The 18922-nt window shown below is 44.4% G+C and overlaps 1 protein-coding gene across 1 annotated transcript in view; it reads right to left on the reverse strand.

Moving 5' to 3' along the window:
• hsf4 (heat shock transcription factor 4) overlaps window positions 1-18922 on the reverse strand; it is a 152269-nt gene that overhangs the window by 13075 nt on the left and 120272 nt on the right. The window contains exons 7-10 of the mRNA XM_078211052.1: window positions 18692-18825; window positions 14826-15041; window positions 11406-11511; window positions 6063-6128 (exon numbers count right to left, since the gene is read on the reverse strand). Of these exons, the coding sequence (XP_078067178.1) occupies window positions 6063-6128; window positions 11406-11511; window positions 14826-15041; window positions 18692-18825 (522 nt within the window). The remainder of the gene's footprint in view (window positions 1-6062; window positions 6129-11405; window positions 11512-14825; window positions 15042-18691; window positions 18826-18922) is intronic.

An 18922-nucleotide genomic window follows, 5' to 3' on the forward strand; every position in this document is an offset into this window, starting at 1 on the left:
CTCAGGCAGGGGACAAGTTTGAGAAGGCGGAGCCTTCATAAGTAACCTCAGATGATACTGGGATTGCTGTTGGCGTTGCTCTGAATCATAAACCAACTGAACTAACTGGACCCACGACAGAAATACAAGTGAGAATGAGGCTAAAAATAGAAAGTTCAGAGAAGTGAAAAGGAAATTAGGGAGGCAAATAGAGAGCATGAGGAGAGATTGGCAGCTCACTTGAAAGGGAATCCAGAAGTCTTCTATAGGCACCTAAATAATATAAGAGCAATAAGAGTAGGATGGGGTCAATTAGGCACCAAAAAGGGGATTTCCACATTGGGGCTGAGATCCTGAATGGTATTTTGCCTTTGTGTTAACCAAGGAACTGAGGAAGTAGTCGAGGAAATAAATTAACTAAAAATTGATGAAAAGGAGGCATTAGAAAGGTTAGCTTTATTTGTAGGTAATAAGGAACAAATAGAATGCATCTGAGGGAAGTAAGGGTGGAAACTTTGGAGAGATTGACCATAATTTTCCATTTAGTCTTTGATACAGGTATGGTACCAGAGGACTGGAGCACCCTTGTTCAAAGAAAAGGTGTAAGGGTAAGTTCTTTCAAAAACAATAAACGGGGGCAAAATTAATAATCATTTGGACAAACATGAATTAATTAAGGAAAATCAGCACAGGTTTGTTAAAAGCAAATTGTGTCATATCCACTTAATTGAGTGTTTTGGTAGCAAAGCAGGCTAATGTAGATAATGCAGTTCATGTGGTCAATACGGGCTTCTAAAAGACATTTGACAAAGTGTCACAGATTAGATTTGCCAGCAATTTTTTTTTATTCTTTCATGGGGGTGGACATCTCTGGCAAGACCAGCATTTTTGCCCTTGAACTGAGTGGCTTGCTGGCCATTTCAGAGGGTATTTCAACCAAATCGCTGTGGATCTGAAGACGCATGTAGACTAGACCAGCTAGGAACAGCAGATTTCTTTCCCATTTACAACAATTGACAATTCCACCATCTGCTGTGGTGGGATTCAAACCCGGGTCCCCAGAGCATTACCCTGGGTCTCTGGATTACTAGTCCAGTGACAATACCACTGCACCACCACCTTCCCTTAAATCCCATGAAATAAAAGGGAAGGCTGTGGCATGGATATGAAGTTGGCTCAGTGACAAGAAACAGAGTAGAGGTGAATGGTTATTTTCTGAATTGGATGAAGGTGTACAATGGGTTCCCTGGACACAATGCTAGGACCTTTGACTTTCTTGATATATGTTCGTGACAAAGACTTGGGAATAGGCACATCATTTCAAAGTTTGCAGATGATACAAATCTTGGAAGTATTGTGAGCTGTGAGGAAGGCAGTCATAGACTACAACAGACATAGGCCGGAATTTTACCGGCACGCGTGCCCTGATTCCGGGGGCGGGTGAGGCGCGGAGAACAGCATTCTCCGTTGGCCTTGGGCGGGATCATGTGAAACTCGGGCGGACGTATTGGTAAAATTCCGCACATCGACAGGCTGGTAGAATGGGTGGACAGGTGACAGATGAAATTTAATGCAGAAGTGTGATACATTTGGCAGGAAGAATGAGAAGAGGCAATATAAACGATAATGGTAAAGGAGGTGCAGGACCAGAGAGATGGTATCAGGCAGGAACTTTCAAAAGTTAATTGGGGGAGTCTGTGGGAAGGCAAAGGGACGTCTGGTAAGTGGCAGGCTTTCAAAAGTGTGTTAACCAGGGTTCAGGGTAAACACATTCCTCTTAGAGTGAAGGGCAAGGCTGGCAGAAGTCAGGAACCCTGGATGACTCGGGATATTGAGGCCCTCGTCAAGAAGAAGAAAGAGGCACATGACATGCATAGGCAGCTGGGATCAAGTGAATCTCTTGAAGAGTATAGGGGGTGTAGGAGTAGAGTTAAGAGAGAAATCAGGAGGGCAAAAAGGGGACACAAAATTGTTTTGGCAGATAAGGCAAAGGACAATCCAAAGAGCTTCTACAAATACATAGAGGGCAAAAGTGTAACAAGGGAGAGAGTAGGGCCTCTTAAGGATCAATAAGGTCATCTATGTGCGGATCCACAAGAGATGGGTGAGATCCTAAATGAATATTTCTCATCAGTATTTACTGTTGAGAAAAGCATGAATGTTAGGGAACTTGGGGAAATAAATAGTCATGTCTTGAGGAGTGCACATATTACAGAGGAGGTGGTGCTGGAAGTTTTAAAATGCATCAAAGTAGATAAATCCAAAGTAGATACATCTGCGGGACCTGTTGAGGTATATCCCAGGATGTTGTGGGAGGCTAGGGAGGAAATTGCGGGTCCCCTAGCCGAGATATTTGAATCATCGATAGTCACGGGTGAGGTGCCTGAAGATTGGAGAGTGGCAAATGTTGTGCCTTTGTTTAAAAAGGGCTGCAGGGAAAAGCTGGGAACTACAGGCCAGTGAGCCTCACATCTGTGGTGGGTAAATTGTTGGAAGGTATTTTGAGAGACAGGATCTACCGGCATTTAGAGAAGCAAGGACTGATTAGGGACAGTCAGCATGGCTTTGTGAGTGGAAAATCATGTCTCACAAATTTAATTGAGTTTTTTGAAGGGGTATCCAAGAAGGTAAATGAGAGCAGTGCAGTTGATGTTGTCTACATGAACTTTAGCAAGGCCTTTGACAAGGTACCCCATGGTAGGTTGTTGCATTAAGTTAAATCTCACGGGGTCCAGGGTGAGGTATCTAAATGGATACAAAATTGGCTTGATGACAGAAGCCAGAGGATGGTTGTAGAGAGTTGTTTTTCAAACTGGAGGCCTGTGACCAGCGGTGTGCTTCAAGGATCAGTGCTGGGTCCACTGTTATTTATCATTTATATTAATGATTTGGATGAAAATATAGGGGGCATGGTAGGTAAGTTTGCAGGTGACACCAAGATTGGTGGCATAGTGGACAGTGAAGAAAGTTATCTCCAATTGCAATGGGATCTTGATCAATTGGGCCAGTGGGCTGACGAATGGCAGATGGAGTTTAATTTAGACAAATGCGAGGTGATGCATTTTGGTAGATTGAACCAGGGCAGGACTTACTCAGTTAATGGTAGGGCATTGGGGAGAGTTACAGAACAAAGAGATCTAGGGGGACATGTTCATAGCTCCTTGAAAGTGGAGTCACAGGTGGACAGGGTGGTGAAGAAGGTATTCGGCATGCTTGGTTTCATCGGTCAGAACATTGATTACAGGAGTTGGGACGTCTTGTTAAAGTTGTACAAGACATTGGTAAGGCCACACTTGGAATACTGTGCGCAATTCTGGTCACCCTAATATAGAAAGGATATTATTAAACTAGAAAGAGTGCAGAAAAGGTTTACTAGGATGCTCCCGGGACTTGTTGGATTGAGTTATAATGAGAGGCTGAATAGACTGGGACTTTTTTCTCTGGAGTGTAGGAGGCTGAGGGGTGACCTTATAGAGGTCTATAAAATAGTGAGGGGCATAGACGAGGTAGATAGTCAATATCTTTTCCAAAGGTAGGGGAGTCTAAAACTAGAGGGCATAGGTTTAAGGTGAGAGGTGAAGGATACAAAAGTGTCCAGAGGGGCAATTCTTTCACACAGAGGGTGGTGAGTGTCTGGAACAAGCTGCCAGAGGTAGTAGTAGAGGCGGGTACAATTTTATCTTTTAAAAAGCATTTAGATAGTTACATGGATACGATGGGTGTAGAGGGATATGCACCAAATGCGGGCAATTGGGATTAGCTTAGGGGTTTTTAAAAAAAATGGCGGCATGGACAAGTTGGGCTGAAGGGCCTGTTTCCATGCTGTAAACCTCTATGACCTGAGGGTATCTGTGCACAAATCATTGACAGTGGGAGAATAGACTGGGAAAGTGGTTAAAAAAGCATTCAAAATCCTGGGCTCTAGAAGAGTATAAAAGCAAGGAGGGTTGGATGAAACTTTATAAAACTTTGGTTTGGTCTCAACCGGAATATTGTGTCCAGTTCTGGTCACCACACTTTAGGAATGATGTGAAAGCTTCTGAGAGAATGCAGAGAAGATTTACGAGAATTGTTCAGGTATGAGGGATATTGGTTATATGAATAGATTGAAGAGGCTGGAGTTATTCTCCTTAGAGAAGCAACGGTTGAGAGCAGTGTCCAGAGAGCAATCATTCCCTTTGGCAGAGGGTTGAGAAGCAGAGGGCATAGATTTAAAAATGCATGTCAAAAGATCTAATGGCAACATGAGAAAAACCTCTGTGTGCAGCAAGTGGCTCTGATTTGGAATGCAGTGTCTGAGAGTGTGGTAGAGGCAGATCAAATCTTAGCTTTCAAAAGGGGATTGGATAAGCATCTAAAGAGAAGAACAAAATTGCAGGGCTGCAGGGAAAGATGTGGGATTAACTGGATTGCTGTTGCAGGTGCTGACAGAGACATGGTGGGCTGAATGGCCTCCTTTTGTTCCATAGACATTCTATGATTCTCTGGTGGTCATTATGCTAATCTTAGAAATTGTGATTTCAAGGTCCACCATTGCAGTTTGTTGAATTGAATTCAATAAATCGGATAACTGTGTGAGAGCACCAGACAAAATAACCATGCAAGATTCCAGATTGTTGTGAAAATCCAACTGGTTCACAAAGGGGAACTAGGCATCCCTATCCAACTGGTCAACAGGTTAGTCCACCCCCTGGACGATACTTAATGCCCTCTGCAGTGGGCTGGCAAGCTGCTACCTATGAATGACTAGAGATGGGTATGAAAAGTACTTGCCCACTAAAGTTAAAAAAAGCCTGTGTCTTTCACAGCCATAGGATGTCCCAAAGAACTTCATAGCTGAAGTGTAGTCACTGTTATAAAGTAATGAATAGAGGAGCCAAATTGCACACAACAAGCTTCCATAAATAACGACGTGTTAATGACCAAATAATCTTTTTTATAATGCTGATTATGGAAAATGTTGAGCAGGACACCAGGGATAACTTCCCCAGCTGTTCTTTGACATAGTGCCTTGGTTAGGGCCTCGGTTTAACATTTCACCTGAAAAATAACACTCTCAATAGTGCAACACTCCTGTAGCATTACACTAAAGTGATGGGCTTGAATTTTGTGCAGTCAGACCTGAACTCAGAACCTTGTGAATAAGAGGCGAAAGTGCTACTAACTGAACAATGGCTGACACCATTACATGCAGCATGGGGGTGGGGGAAAGCAGGAATCCTTAACGTTACGTAGCCCAGGAGTGCTGAGAGCAATTGTACCATATCAGCTAGTGTTCCTCCAGATCTCAGATAACTCATCACTGGCTGGGCCCTCTGGTCTGTCTGGGCACTGTGTCTCGAACTGATACCATTTATTTTCCCTCTGAACTTTTATATTTGTGCATGGAATTTGGCCATTGGCCAGCATTTACTGCCCATCCCCATGTCACTGACTTTGTCATTTAGGGGAGGCACAGTGACACAGTGACACAGTGGTTAGCCCTGCTACCTCACAGAGCCAGGGACCTAGGTTCAATTCCAGCGTCGGGTGACTGTCTGTATGGAGTCTGCACATTCTCCCTGAGGCTGCATGGGTTTCCTCCAGGTGCTCTGGTTTCCTCCCACAGTCCAAAGATGTGCAGGATAGCTGGATCGGCCATGCTAAATTGCCCCTTAGTGCTCAAAGAGGTGGATTAGCCATGGTAAATGTGCAGGGTTACAGGGATAGGGGTGGGGAGAGGGCCTGGGTAAGACACTGTGTCAGAGAGTCGGTGCAAGCTTGATGGGTTGAATGGCCACCTTCTGCATTGTAAGGATTCTATCATTTACTGAGTCACTGTGTTAGAGAAATTTAGAGAATGAGAGAATTCTTGAACTTGATCCTTCCTTCTTGTGTTGGAGGGGTTGCAGCAGATTTGTGTTTGCACCAGATTTAGGAGCAATGGTGGTTTATGTGAGCACATACAATGGTTTCCCTGGACTTATACATGTTGTAAAGAGTACACAGTGAGGAACTGGATTACAAAACACTGAATTCTTGTTATTAATCAGATCTTCGTTCTCACATCTGGATTGTTCATTTTGCTTCATTCCTATTCTTACCATTGCAAGGTTTGCCTCCATGTCGGTTAGGTTCAACTCATTTAGAGGAAGATTCGGATTAAAGATCTGCAGGACAAGGAAATTAATTTAGTGAATGAAGAGGAGCTATTTTACTCATTCATATATATTTGTTATTCCTTTTCTATATTGCCACACAAACAGCAAAACCAGGGTATAACACAGCAGAATGTTGGGGGGATGCCCATAACACAGCAATGACAAGGACAGTGTGATTAACCCCAGGACTTACATGGGGAATCCCTGTTAACCTCCCAGTGGGACTCGTAGAATACGAGCTCCCAGGTGATTGGTAATTACCTTACCAAGTGGAACTCGTATCCCGTGCCTTTTATAAAGCCTGAGTGGGCCCATTGTTGTAACAGCCTGGTTGGGACCAGTATGTGTTCATCACAGGCCTGTGGTCTTTCTTTACTTTTACTTTGTGCAATAAAGCACTTTTCCTTTACAGCTGACTCCTAGGTTATTATGCTCAGGTAAGTATCAAGAGAGGAAGATCAAGAAGGTGCCTTCAGATCCAACATGGTAGTTCTGTCATGTCACAGGATCTAGAGTGTCCGGGTCTAGACAGGATCCAGGGAATCAGATGGTAACAATTTATTATCCCACATGGCCCATTCCAAAAGAATCAATTCCTGGACCTGGATTCAATGTAGGAAATATTTGAACCTGACAGGAACAGCAGGGGTGAAACCAGCTTTCGATTTCTCCATCTCTTTTTTAATAGCACCCGGCTAATTATTCCTCCCTCCTGCAGCACCCTGAACAATGCCCTTCCTTGCACTGTGTTATCAATCGCATGGGCACATTATCTTACCTCTCATTCTGAACTAACACTCGCTGCCTTCACAGCAGTCATTAACAGTATTCACTATTTATTCTCACTCATTATTCAATAGCTGCATATGACCACCAATGAATGACCCCCCTGCTGTCCAAGAGACCCATCTCCTGGAGATTTAGGCACCGCTGCTGCTTTTGCTGTTCCTCTTCCTCCAACTAAAACAATGAAGCAAGAATACAATCCACGATAAGCTCAGAGTCCATGATCTCAGTCAGAGAGGCAAAAGCAAAAATCTGACACAAGAAATCTCCAAGTTCAAAAATCCTTTGGAAATCCAAAAGGCACAATCGTAACCTCCACCATCTAAAAGCATGAAAGTGGCAGGTGGAGGGGAACACCATTCCCTCCATGACACACACCATCCTGACTTGGAAAGACATCACCATTCCTTCATCACTGACTCAAAATTCTGGAATTCTCGATTTAACAGCACCATGAGAATATCTTCACCTTATAAACTGCAGCGCCTCGGAAGGTGGTCTATAATCATCCTCTAAAGGTTAACTAGGGATGGGCAATAAATGCCAGCAATATTAACATGCATTTTAGTAGATCGAACCAGGCAGGACTTACCCACTTAATGGTAGGATGTTGGGGAGAGTTATAGAACAAAGAGATGTCAGGGTGTAGGTTCATAGCTCCTTGAAAGTGGAGTCACAGGTGGACAGAGTGGTGAAGAAGGCATTTGGCATACTTGGTTTCATTGGTCAGAGCATTGAATACAGGAGTTGAGACGTCTTGTTAAAGTTAGGTCACACTTGGAATACTGTGCACAGTTCTGGTCATAGAGTCATAGAGGTTTACAGCATGATAACAGGCCCTTCGGCCCAAATTGTCCATGCCACCGTTTTTTTTAAACCCCTAAGCTGGTCCCAATTGCCCGCATTTGGCCCATATTCCTCTATACCCATCTTACCCATGTAACTGTCTAAATGCTTTTTAAAAGACAAAATCGTACCCACCTCTACTACTACCTCTGGCAGCTTGTTCCAGACACTCACCACCCTTTGTCTGAAAGAATTGCCCCTCTGGACCCTTTTATATCTCTTCCCTCTCACCTTCAATCTATGCCCTCCAGTTTTAGACACCCCTACCTTTGGGAAAAGATATTGACTATCTAGTTGATTTACACTCCTCATTATTTTATAGACATCTATAAGATCACCCCTCAGCCTTCTACGCTCCAGAGAAAAAAGTCCCAGTCTATCCAGCTTCTCCTTATAATTCAAACCATCAAGTCCCAGTAGCATCCTAGTAAATCTTTTTTGCACTCTTTCTAGTTTAATAATATCCTTTTTAGAATAGGCTGACCAGAACTGTACACAGTATTCCAAGTGTGGCCTTACCAATGTCTTGTACAAATTCAACAAGGCGTCCCAACTCCTGTATTCAATGTTCTGACCGATGAAACCAAGCATGCCGAATGCCTTCTTCACCACTCTGTCCACCTGTGACTCCACATTCAAGGAGCTATGAACCTGTACCCCTAGATCTCTTTGATCTGTAACTCTCCCCAATGCCCTACCATTAACTGAGTAAGTCCTGCCCTGGTTCAATCTACCAAAATGCATCACCTCTCATTTATCTAAATTAAACTCCATCTGCCATTCATCAGCCAACTGGCCCAATTGATCAAGATCCTGTTGCAATCCAAGATAACCTTCTTCACTGTCCACTATGCCACCAATCTTGGTGTCATGTGCAAACTTACTAACCATGCCTCCTATATTCTCATCCAAATCATTCATATAAATGACAAATAACATAGGACCCAGCACCGATCTCTGAGGCACACCGTTGATCACAGGTCTCCAGTTTGAAAAACAACCCTCTACAACCATCCTCTGGCTTCTGTCATCAAGCCAATTTTGTATCCATTTAGCTACTTCACCCTGGGTCCCATAAGATTTAACCTTGTGCAACAACCTACCTTGTGGTACCTTGTCAAAGGCCTTGCTAAAGTCCATGTAGACAACATCAATTGCACTGCCCTCATCTACCTTCTTGGTTACCCTTTCAAAAAACTCAGTCAAATTTGTGAGACATGATTTTCCACTCACAAAGCCATGCTGACTGTCCCTAATCAGTCTTTGCTTCTCTAAATGCCTGTAGATCCTGTCTCTCAAAATACTTTCCAACAACTTACCCACCACAGATATGAGGCTCACTGGCCTGTAGTTCCCAGGCTTTTCCCTGCAGCCCTTTTTAAACAAAGGCACAACATTTGCCACCCTCCAATCTTTAGGCACCTCATCTGTGACTATCGATGATTCAAATATCTCTGCTAGGGGACCCGCAATTTCCTCCCTAGCCTCCCACAATGTCCTGGAATTCACTTCATCAGGTCCCGGGGATTTAGCTCCCTTGATGCGCTTTAAGACTTCCAGCACCTCCTTCTCTGTAATATGTACACGCCTCAAGACATCACTATTTATTTCCCCAAGTGCCCTAACATCCATGCTTTTCTCAACAGTAGATACTGATGAGAAATATTCATTTAGAATCTCACCCATCTCTTGTGGATCCGCACATAGATGACCTTGTTGATCCTTAAGAAGCCCTACTCTCACCCTAGTTACTCTTTTGGCCTTTATGCATTTGTAGAAGCTCTTTGGATTCTCACCCTATTATAGAAAGGATATTATTAAACTAGAAAGAGTGCAGAAAAGATTTACGAGGATGCTTCTGGGACTTGATGGTTTGAGTTATAAGGAGAAGCTGGATAGACTGGGACTTTTTTCTCTGGAGCGTAGAAGGCTGAGGGGTGATCTTATAGAGGTCTATAAAATAATGAGGGACATAGATCAGCTAGATAGCTGATCTCTTTTCCGAAAGGTAGGGGTGTCTAAAACTAGAGGGCATAGGTTGAAGGTGAGAGGAGGGAGATACAAAAGAGTCTAGAGGGGCAATTTTTTCACACACAGGGTGGCGAGTGTCCGGAACGAGCTGCCAGAGATAGTAGTAGAGGCACGTACAATTTTGTCTTTTAAAAAGCATTTAGACAGTTACATGGGTAAGATGGGTATGGAGGGATCTGGGTCAAGCACGGGCAATTGGGACTAGCATAGTGGTAAAAACAAAGGGCAGGATGGACAAGTTGGGCTGAAGAGCCTGTTTCCATGCTGTAAACCTCTATGACTCTATGACAACCAGAGCTGGATCTGGTTGTTATAGACCAGATATAACCCTATATCCCTATGATTCAAGTAGTTGTCCCCGAGTGCCACTTTAAATAATGCTTCATGCGACCCTCTGAAATGAATCCCATCGAGTTTTACTCAGTGTGTTAGATGCTGGGTTGGTCTTCCAATTCTTTGAGTGGAAATGCATCAGGGTCCTAATGGCTTCATAGGACTCCGATTTACATACATTAATGAGATACCTGCTAGGCACGTCGGCAATAGTTGGGAGTAGGGCTAGAGGATTTCAGAGACAGTTTTATTCACATGACCAGCTGGCTGGGTTAAAATCACTCCTGTTTTCCAGCAACCTGCTGAAAAACTGTTCAACCTTCAGCTCTGAACTGAGCTTCCTTCGGCTGAAAAACACCTCAGAAATGTTTTTTAAAAACAGCCACAAAACACACCTTAATTTACACTTTTCAATCTAAAAAAAACTGGCTGGTGGTAGCTGCCATGTAAACTGCTCTCAGTAATTTAAAACAATATTCTTAAGTGTGGGCATCAGTGGTATTCATTGCATGAGTATTCAGGAGTTGCCACTGAGAAAGTGATGGGCCTTCTTTATGAATCAGTGCAATTGATGAGAGTGCTTTCACAGAGCTTCCATGTCTGAAGTTCCAGTGCTTTGATCCAGCGACCAGTTAAGGAACAACGATATATGACTAAAATCAAGATGGATTGTACCTTGATGGTGTTCCCATAAGTCTGCTGCCCTTGTTCATTTACAAACCCTACGTGCATAAAGAGGCCATCCGGCCCATTGAGTCTGCACCTACTCTCTAAAAGAGCATACCACCCAGACCCCCCCCCCCCCCCCCCCCCCCCCCGCATCCCCGTAACGCTGCGCATTTACCATGGCTAATCCCCCTAACCTACACATCTTGTGACACTAAGGAGCAATTTAGAATGACCAATCCACCTAACCTGGATACATCTTTGGATAGTAGGAAACCGGTGCACCCGGAGGAAACCCATGCGGACACAGGGAGAATGTGCAAACTCCACACAGTCAGCCAAAGCTGGAATTGAACCCAGCTCCCTGGCGCTCTGAGGCAGCAATGCTAACCACTGTGCCACTGCTGAGCCTTTTTTCTCCAAAACTCAAGAAAAGCCTTGGCAAGTTTTGACTATGGATCCTGTGGATAGTTCACAATGCAGCCATTGGTTGTCAGTGGTGGAGTGACTGGATGGTATTTACAGTCAACTATTTCTTCAGTTTTCAGTGAGCTGGAATATTTAAAGAACTGTTTCAAATCCAAATTGAATCCTATTTGAGTGGCATATTGGCCCAAAACTTACATGCATGATGGTAGAATGCTCCAGGCTATATTGCTGGCTCCCAAGCAGTGAATGCAAACCATCTAGGTTCAACTCAATGCTCTGTATGTGGTCAGGTACCTCGGTCCTGTAAACCCAAAAGAATTCTGTTAAAACGTGAAAAGGGAAAGATTAACAAGGACAAATGTGGGACCATTACGGGCAGAGACAAGAGAATATATAACAGAGATTTGGGAAACGCCAGAGAAAATAAACAATTACTTTGTGTCTGTCTTCACAGAGGAAGATACAGAAAATTTCCCAGAAATATTAGGGAACCGAGGGACTACTGAAAATGAGGAACTGAAATAAAAATTAATTAGATTGAAGGATGATAAGTCCCCTGGAACAGATAAACTACATCCCAGAATGTCGAACGAGGTTGCAATAGAGATAGTGGATGCACTGATGGTTATTTTTCAAAATTTTATAGATTTTGGAAAGGTTCCTACAGACTGTAAAGTAGCAAATGTAGCTCCATTATTTAAGATAGGAAGGAAAGAGAAAACAGAGAACTCCAGACCTGTTAGTTTGACATCAGTAGTAGGGAAAATGTTACAACCTAAGGATGTGATAATTGGACACTTGACAAATAACCATTTGATTGGGCAGAGTCAACGTGGATTTATGAAAGGGAAATCATATTTGACAAACCTGGTGGGAGCTTTTTGAGGATGCTACTTGTAGCATAGATAAAGGAGAACCAATGAATGTGGTGTATTTAGATTTTCAGAAGGCTTCTTGTTTGACTTATGCAGGAGGTTAGTAAATAAAATTAGAGCACATGGGATTGGAGGTAATATACTGGCATAGATCGCAAATTGGTTAACAGACAGAAAGTAGAGAGTAGGAATAAACAGGTCATTCTCAGGATGGCAGGCTGTTACTCGTGGGGTACCACACAGATCAGTGCGGGGGCCACAGGTGGTTGCAGTCTACATAAATGATTTGGATATGGGGACCTAATATCATATTTCCAAATTTGATGATGACACAAAACTAGGTATGCATATAAGTTGTGAGCAGGATGCAAGGAAGCTTCAAGAAGACTTGGACAGGCTAAGTGAATAGACAATAACTTGGCAGATGGAATATAATGTGAATAAGTGTGAAGTTGAAATACGGAAAGGCAGAGTATTTCTTAAAAGATAAGAGTTTGGTAACGGTGATGCTCAAAGGGAACTAGACGTCCTTGTTCATGAGTCAGTAAAAGATAGCATGCAGGGGCAGCAAGAAATTAGGAAGGCAGGCAGTATGTTGGCCTTCATGGCGAGAGGATTTCAATACAGGAGTAAAGATGTCTTTCTGCAATTACACAGAGCCTTAGTGAGATGGCACCTGGAGTACTGAGTGCAGTTTTAGTCTCCTTATTCAAGGCCTCAAGGGAATAGTGACAGAGAAAGAAAAAGAAACAAAAGGTGTGCCGAGGGTCGGTGTGCTGTTGTCTGAAAGCAAAAATAAGACGGAAAGAAAGAGAAAAACCAAGAGCAGCAAAGGAAAGGAAATAAGACGGGTTTATAGTATGAACTCAATGCTGAGTCTGGAAGGTTCCAGGCTAATCCAAAGGTGAGCTCCTGTTCCTCAAGTTTGCAATGAGTTTCACTGAAACAAATTTCCAGCATCTGCTTTTCTCTGTTTGCGATTATTCATCGTCTTTGTTTCATTTTCTTGCAACTTGGAAGATGAAGCAACTATTGTTTTGGTCCTGCTTTTCATATGTTGTGCAGCCAAGAGGAATGTTTAAAGCACACAATGGCCAAGGCAGGTTTCTGAGCCAGTTTGAGGAAGGGCCGATAACATTCAATCTGCACTCATGGTTCTGTACATGTCAAATTCAAAATCGTGGCCCATTGCAAGTTGAATTGAGGTGATGCACATTTCCCTTTGTAATGAAATGAAAATTAGAGAGAAGATACCTTATTGCGTGGCTGGACACTGAACACTGACGGCATAACACCTACCCACTGAACTTGCCAGTGAAGGGCACAGAAAGTTAACAAGAAAATGGGGCTGAAAGGGTGAATCTATAGTGCTCGAGGTTAGAAATGTTGGGCTTCATTGACATTGAACGCAATAAGTAGGAGGCTGTCTACTTCAGCACAAAATAATGAAAGTAGTTTACCCCCATCAGGCATAACACTTCCATCTCCGGCCAGAGAATTCCCATTTAACCGTAACTGTTTCACAGGTTCCATAAATTTGAAGCTATGGGTGTGATCGATAGTAATGTCTTCAATAAATGTACCGCAAGTAATGATTCCAAGTTTGCTGATGATACAAAACTTTAAAATGTTGACATTCAGAGTGATGTGAGTGTTGTTGCATAAGTAACACAGAAGGTTAGCATGCAGGTACAATAAGCAATTTGAAACGCAAATGCTGTATTGGCCGTTACTGCAAGGAAGCTGGGATATAAGAGTCAGGAAGTCTTGCTGGCCTTTGGTGAGACCACGGCTAGAGTACTGCACACAGTTTTGATCTCCTTATCTCAGGTAGAATATACCTGGCTTGCCTGGAAGACAGTGCAGCAAAGATTCACTGGATTGATTTCTGTGATGGAAGGGTTTGTCCTATGGTGAGAAATTGAGCCTAAACTTGCTTGAGTTTGGAAGAATGAGAGGTGATTTCATTAAAACATACAAGATTCTGAGGAGGCTTGACAGGGTAGACAGGGTAGATGCTGAGAGATTATTTCCTCTGGCTGGACACGAGAAATATATTTTTCACACAGTGAATGGTTACGGTCTGGGATGCTCTGACGGAGAGTTTGGTGGAGCAGGTTCCATTGAAGCATTCAGAAGAGAATTAGACTGTTATCAGCACAGGGAGAATGTGCAGGGTTACGGGGAGAAGGAGGGAGAATGGCACTAAGTGAATTGCTCGTTCAGAGAACCGGTGAAGACATGATGGACCGAATGGACTCACTGCACTGTAACAATCCTGTGAGAGTGTGGAACGAGGGGGCATGTTCTCAGGATAAGGAATCGATCGAATTAAGACTGAGATGAGGAGGAATGTCTTCACTTAGAGAGTTGCTGATCTTCAGAATTTTCTACCTCAGGGGGCTGTGCTTGTTGAGTAACTCAAGGCTATAAATGGAGAGATAAGTTTCTGGACTTTAGGGGAATGAAAGGAGATGGGGATCAGGTGGGAAAGTGGAATCAAAATCAAAAATCAGCCATGGTTTTACTGAACGGCAGACTGCTGCTCCCGTTTCCTCTGTTCTGATGAGGTGGTTCAGGAGCCTGTGTCTTTCCCGTTTCAACTTTATGATGCAAGTTAATTCCTTTTTAGTAAAAAGCCTAAACAATGACTGGAGTGAAGGAAGCCCCAGTATGCCATTTAGTGTTGTTTCATTCCACTCATTGCTGCATGAATGCTCAGCTTTGTGTGAAATCTCACCTCTCTAAAGCAGCTATCCTTCCCCTCTTATCTGTGTGCTGCACTGTGTTGCAGGTGGGCCTGCCCTCCAGAACAGATTCCACGACTGATACAGGTAATACAGGTGGCTCCAGACACGCTCCACATGGGTTCCCTGGAACCATTGCATCAGCTTGGACCTGGACTCCTACTCCTGGACTGGCTGGCTCCTCCTTAATAACCATCAGGCACTTCTCCCTATACATTGAGACATTTGAAAAATAGTGTTGAGGATTTTTGGACCAAGGATAAATCATCGCCCTTATTAAATCAGCCACACAGAAGTGTGAGGTAGCTACAGAGTCACACATCGCACCATAAATCAACTCAATCATGTAATTAGGTGTGAGCAGATGGCTTTTGGTGACTATTACCCATCGTAAAAAGTGAATTATGTTACATGACAAATATCATTATGATATTGTAATCAGACACCTGAAAATTCTATTCCACAAGATTCAGATGGAACCTGAAGCTTTTGTAATAATGCTTCAGGGCAGGATTTTCACCCCCAGATGTGGGTGAGTATGAAGACAGCCAGGTGCCAAAGATTTGTACTGCCCAGCCAGTGTGCCAGTTTGCTGGCACTATCCTGCTAGGAATCCTGTGGCAAGTAACTCACCTCCTGACGCTCCAAAGCTGTCCACCATCAAGGCACAAGTCAGGAGTGTGACGGAATACTCTCCACTTGCCTGGTTGGGTGCAGCTCCAACAGCACTCAAGAAGCTCAATACCATCCAGGACAAAGCAACCCACTTGATTGGTACCCATCCACAAACAGTCACGCTCTCCACCATCGATGCACAGTGACAGCCGTGTGTACCATCTACAAGATGCACAGCAGGAACTCACCAAAGTTCGAGAGGCAACACCTTTCAAATCACAACCTCTACCATCTAGAAGGACAACAGCAGCAGATACCTGGAAATACCATCACCTGGAGGTTCCCCTCCAATTGTCATCATCCTGTCCACTCATCGTCCTGACTTGGAAATATATCGCCATTCCTTCACTATCACTGGGTCAAAATCCTAGAACTCTCTCACTAACTGCACAGTGGGTTTATCTACACCTTAGGGACTGCAGCGGTTTAAGAAGACAGGTCACCACCACCTTCCAAAGGGCAACGATGGGAGACATCCACATCCCATAAATGAATTTTTAAAAATCCTGCCCCGAGCCCATTTTCCCACCGGCAGGTTGGAAGTCATCAGGGTTCCCCACTCACAAACAGAGGGTGACCAATTAAAGGGAATTAAAGGCTCATTAAGACCCATTGCCAAAAAGCCAACTGGAGTTTCCCAGATGACCTGTGGGTGCCCCGAGGCATCGGGGACTAGGAGAGTTGCCTAGAGGCAATCTCCTTGCTACCGGCCAGGGGACCCAGCACTGCAGATTGGCTCCCAGCACCCTCTATGTCCCCAGCCACAACGATGGTCACAGGTATCAACTTCACTCCAAAATGGTGGCCCAAATGTGGCCCCCATTTTAAATTCAAAATTTAGACAATTAAAGAGAGGGAGAGTGAACGAGGTGTCCCCTCTCTCTTTCACTGTCTCCCTCTCTGTTTCTCCCTCTCTCTCAGCATCCCTCTCGTCTCTCTGCCCCCCTCTGCCCCATCTCTCTCTCTGCCTCCCTTCCTCTCTCACTGCCCCCCTCTGCCTCGCCGCCTCCCTCTGCCTCGCCGCCTCTCCTCTGCCTCGCCGCCTCTAACCTGATAAATCTGCCTTTTGTCCCTTCTCAGCTGGACAGGAGCCTATTACCTTCCAGCTTCAAGAGCCCATTGGACAGAAGCATGTTGCCACAAATGAGCCAATTTGGGGTCATTTCCAACTGGGTTTCTGTCTCCCAAACAGTGTGCCGTCAAGTCCTGAGCCTAAACCCCAAATGCTGCTGTTTAATTCAGAGCCCAGTGTTTGAAAAACCGAGAGCTGGATTTGCCGCTTTCCCCTTTGTGAGGAAGCTGATGGGGGATGAGGGGATCGCAATCACTAACAAACTACCGAGCAACTTTAGAACAGTTTTGATGTGGCACTTCAGGAGGCAGAGCTAGTGGTACTGTCACTGGACTAGTAATCCAGAGAGCCAGGGTAATGCTCTGGGGACCCGGATTCAAATCCCACCGTGGCAGATGGTGAAATTTGAATTCAATAAAAATCTGGAATTCACAGTCTACTGATGACCACAAAACCATTGTCGATTGTCTTAAAAACCCATCAGGTTCACTAATGTCTTTCAGGGGAGGAAATTGGCCGTCCTTACCTGGTCAGGCCTGCATGCGACTCCAGACCTACAGCAATGAGGTTGACTCTCAAATGCCGTCTGATATGGAGGGCAGTTAGGGATGGGCAATAAATGCTGTTCCAGCCAGCGACGCCCACACCCCGTGAACAAATAAATAAAAAATAAAATGGATTATTACCAGAGGAACACTTGGCTGTTTTGGCAATGTTGCTGATTTGGTTAAAAATTGACTATTTGCTTGAAGCGTGGCAGTAATGGAATGCTGAATAATCATCGTAAACCACAGCTAAGTGATTCCAAGTGTAATTTCAGTCAGTGTAGTCAACCCCCAACCTCCACTCCTAAATACCTCAGATCAGTCATAACGTAACAATGGCAGAGTAGAGTTGAGGGACTAAATGACCCATTCCTGGTCCTACAGTCCTCTCCTTATCTACATTCCCCGGCAATCTATATGTGCAGTACTTACTTGGACCACAAACCCTTCATGCCCATGCCCAGGGGGCAGCACCCCCTGCCGCCCGACCTCCTGATTGCCCCCCCCCCCTTCATTCCGGTGGGGTCTCCCGCTAGTTCCCCGAACATGGGGAGCTACTCTAAACCCCGTCGGAATGAAGTGCTCCTGGCGGGGTGGGAGATTCAATCGGGACTGGCAAGCTCCCAATAATGAAATGCTAAACATATTTAAACTACATTAAAAAAAGATTCAAATTACTTACCTGCCTTCCTGCCGGTTTCCCAGCGTGGACTGGACTCGGATTGTTCTCCGGCTCTGGGAGATGCTCATGCGTTCCCGGCGCATGCACAAATCCCGGAAAAAGGCCGACGACACGCATCTCCCAGCCCGATCCCGCCAGAAAAGTTGTGGGTCGCAATGGGAGAATCGCCCCCATAGTAACTGTTGCCTAGGAACACAGTAGCTCATTTGTGCACAGCTGGCTCCCAAAAACAGCAATGTGATCAGGACCAGATAATCTGTTTCAGGTAGTAAATTAAAACAAAATACTGCAGATGCTGGAAATCTGAACTCAAACAGATGCTGCCAGACCTGTGGAGTTTATCCAGCGTTTACTGTTTTTAATCTGTTTTAGATGTTGCCTCAGAGATAAACATTGGCCAGGACATCGGAATAACCTCCTTGCTTTTCTTCATATAGAATCATGGTATCTTTGATGCCCACCTGAGAGGGCATGTAATGCCTCATTCAAAAGGTGGTCCCTGCGACAGGGCAGCCCCCCCTCCCCCCACCCGTACTACACTGAGGAGCCAGCACAGATTGTTGCTGAACTTTCTGGAGTGGGGCTTGGAGCTTGACTCAGAGATAACAGTGGTAGCACTGAGCCAAGGCTAGTAACCTTACGTATCATTCTCACATATAGGCTTTCATTAAAACGTGGAAAGGGATGCTTTTCCTCAATTTATTATCAATCATGATAATAGATTTCACAGCCTGTCGGCTGTATGGAATTCAGTTTGAGTGTGTACCCATGTATTTTTTACATTGCTGCCGCACCCATATTTCACCTTGGCAGCAAGGAGGCCAGTGTGAGGGAAGGTGACTTTCCTCCTCCTGAAAGTCTTGAACCCACGATGCAATGACTCACCTCTGCGCCTCTGTTGCAGACGGAATAGTTGCAGCATTGGGTGGGGGCAGCTCCGTGACATCTGAAATGATTGGCCCGCCAGGAACAGGGCTGTCGGTGTATGCACTGGAGCAGGACGCGGCTGCTGTGGACGGCTGCAAATAAGGAGTGAGCAATTCAACAAAACTACTAATGAAATATCATTAAGATTTGTAAAACCATCATCACCAACTTACAAGAAATGCAGGTATG

The sequence above is a fragment of the Mustelus asterias genome, chromosome 4 (genome assembly GCF_964213995.1).
Source record: "Mustelus asterias chromosome 4, sMusAst1.hap1.1, whole genome shotgun sequence".
In the NCBI taxonomy this organism is placed as follows: Eukaryota; Metazoa; Chordata; class Chondrichthyes; order Carcharhiniformes; family Triakidae; genus Mustelus; species Mustelus asterias.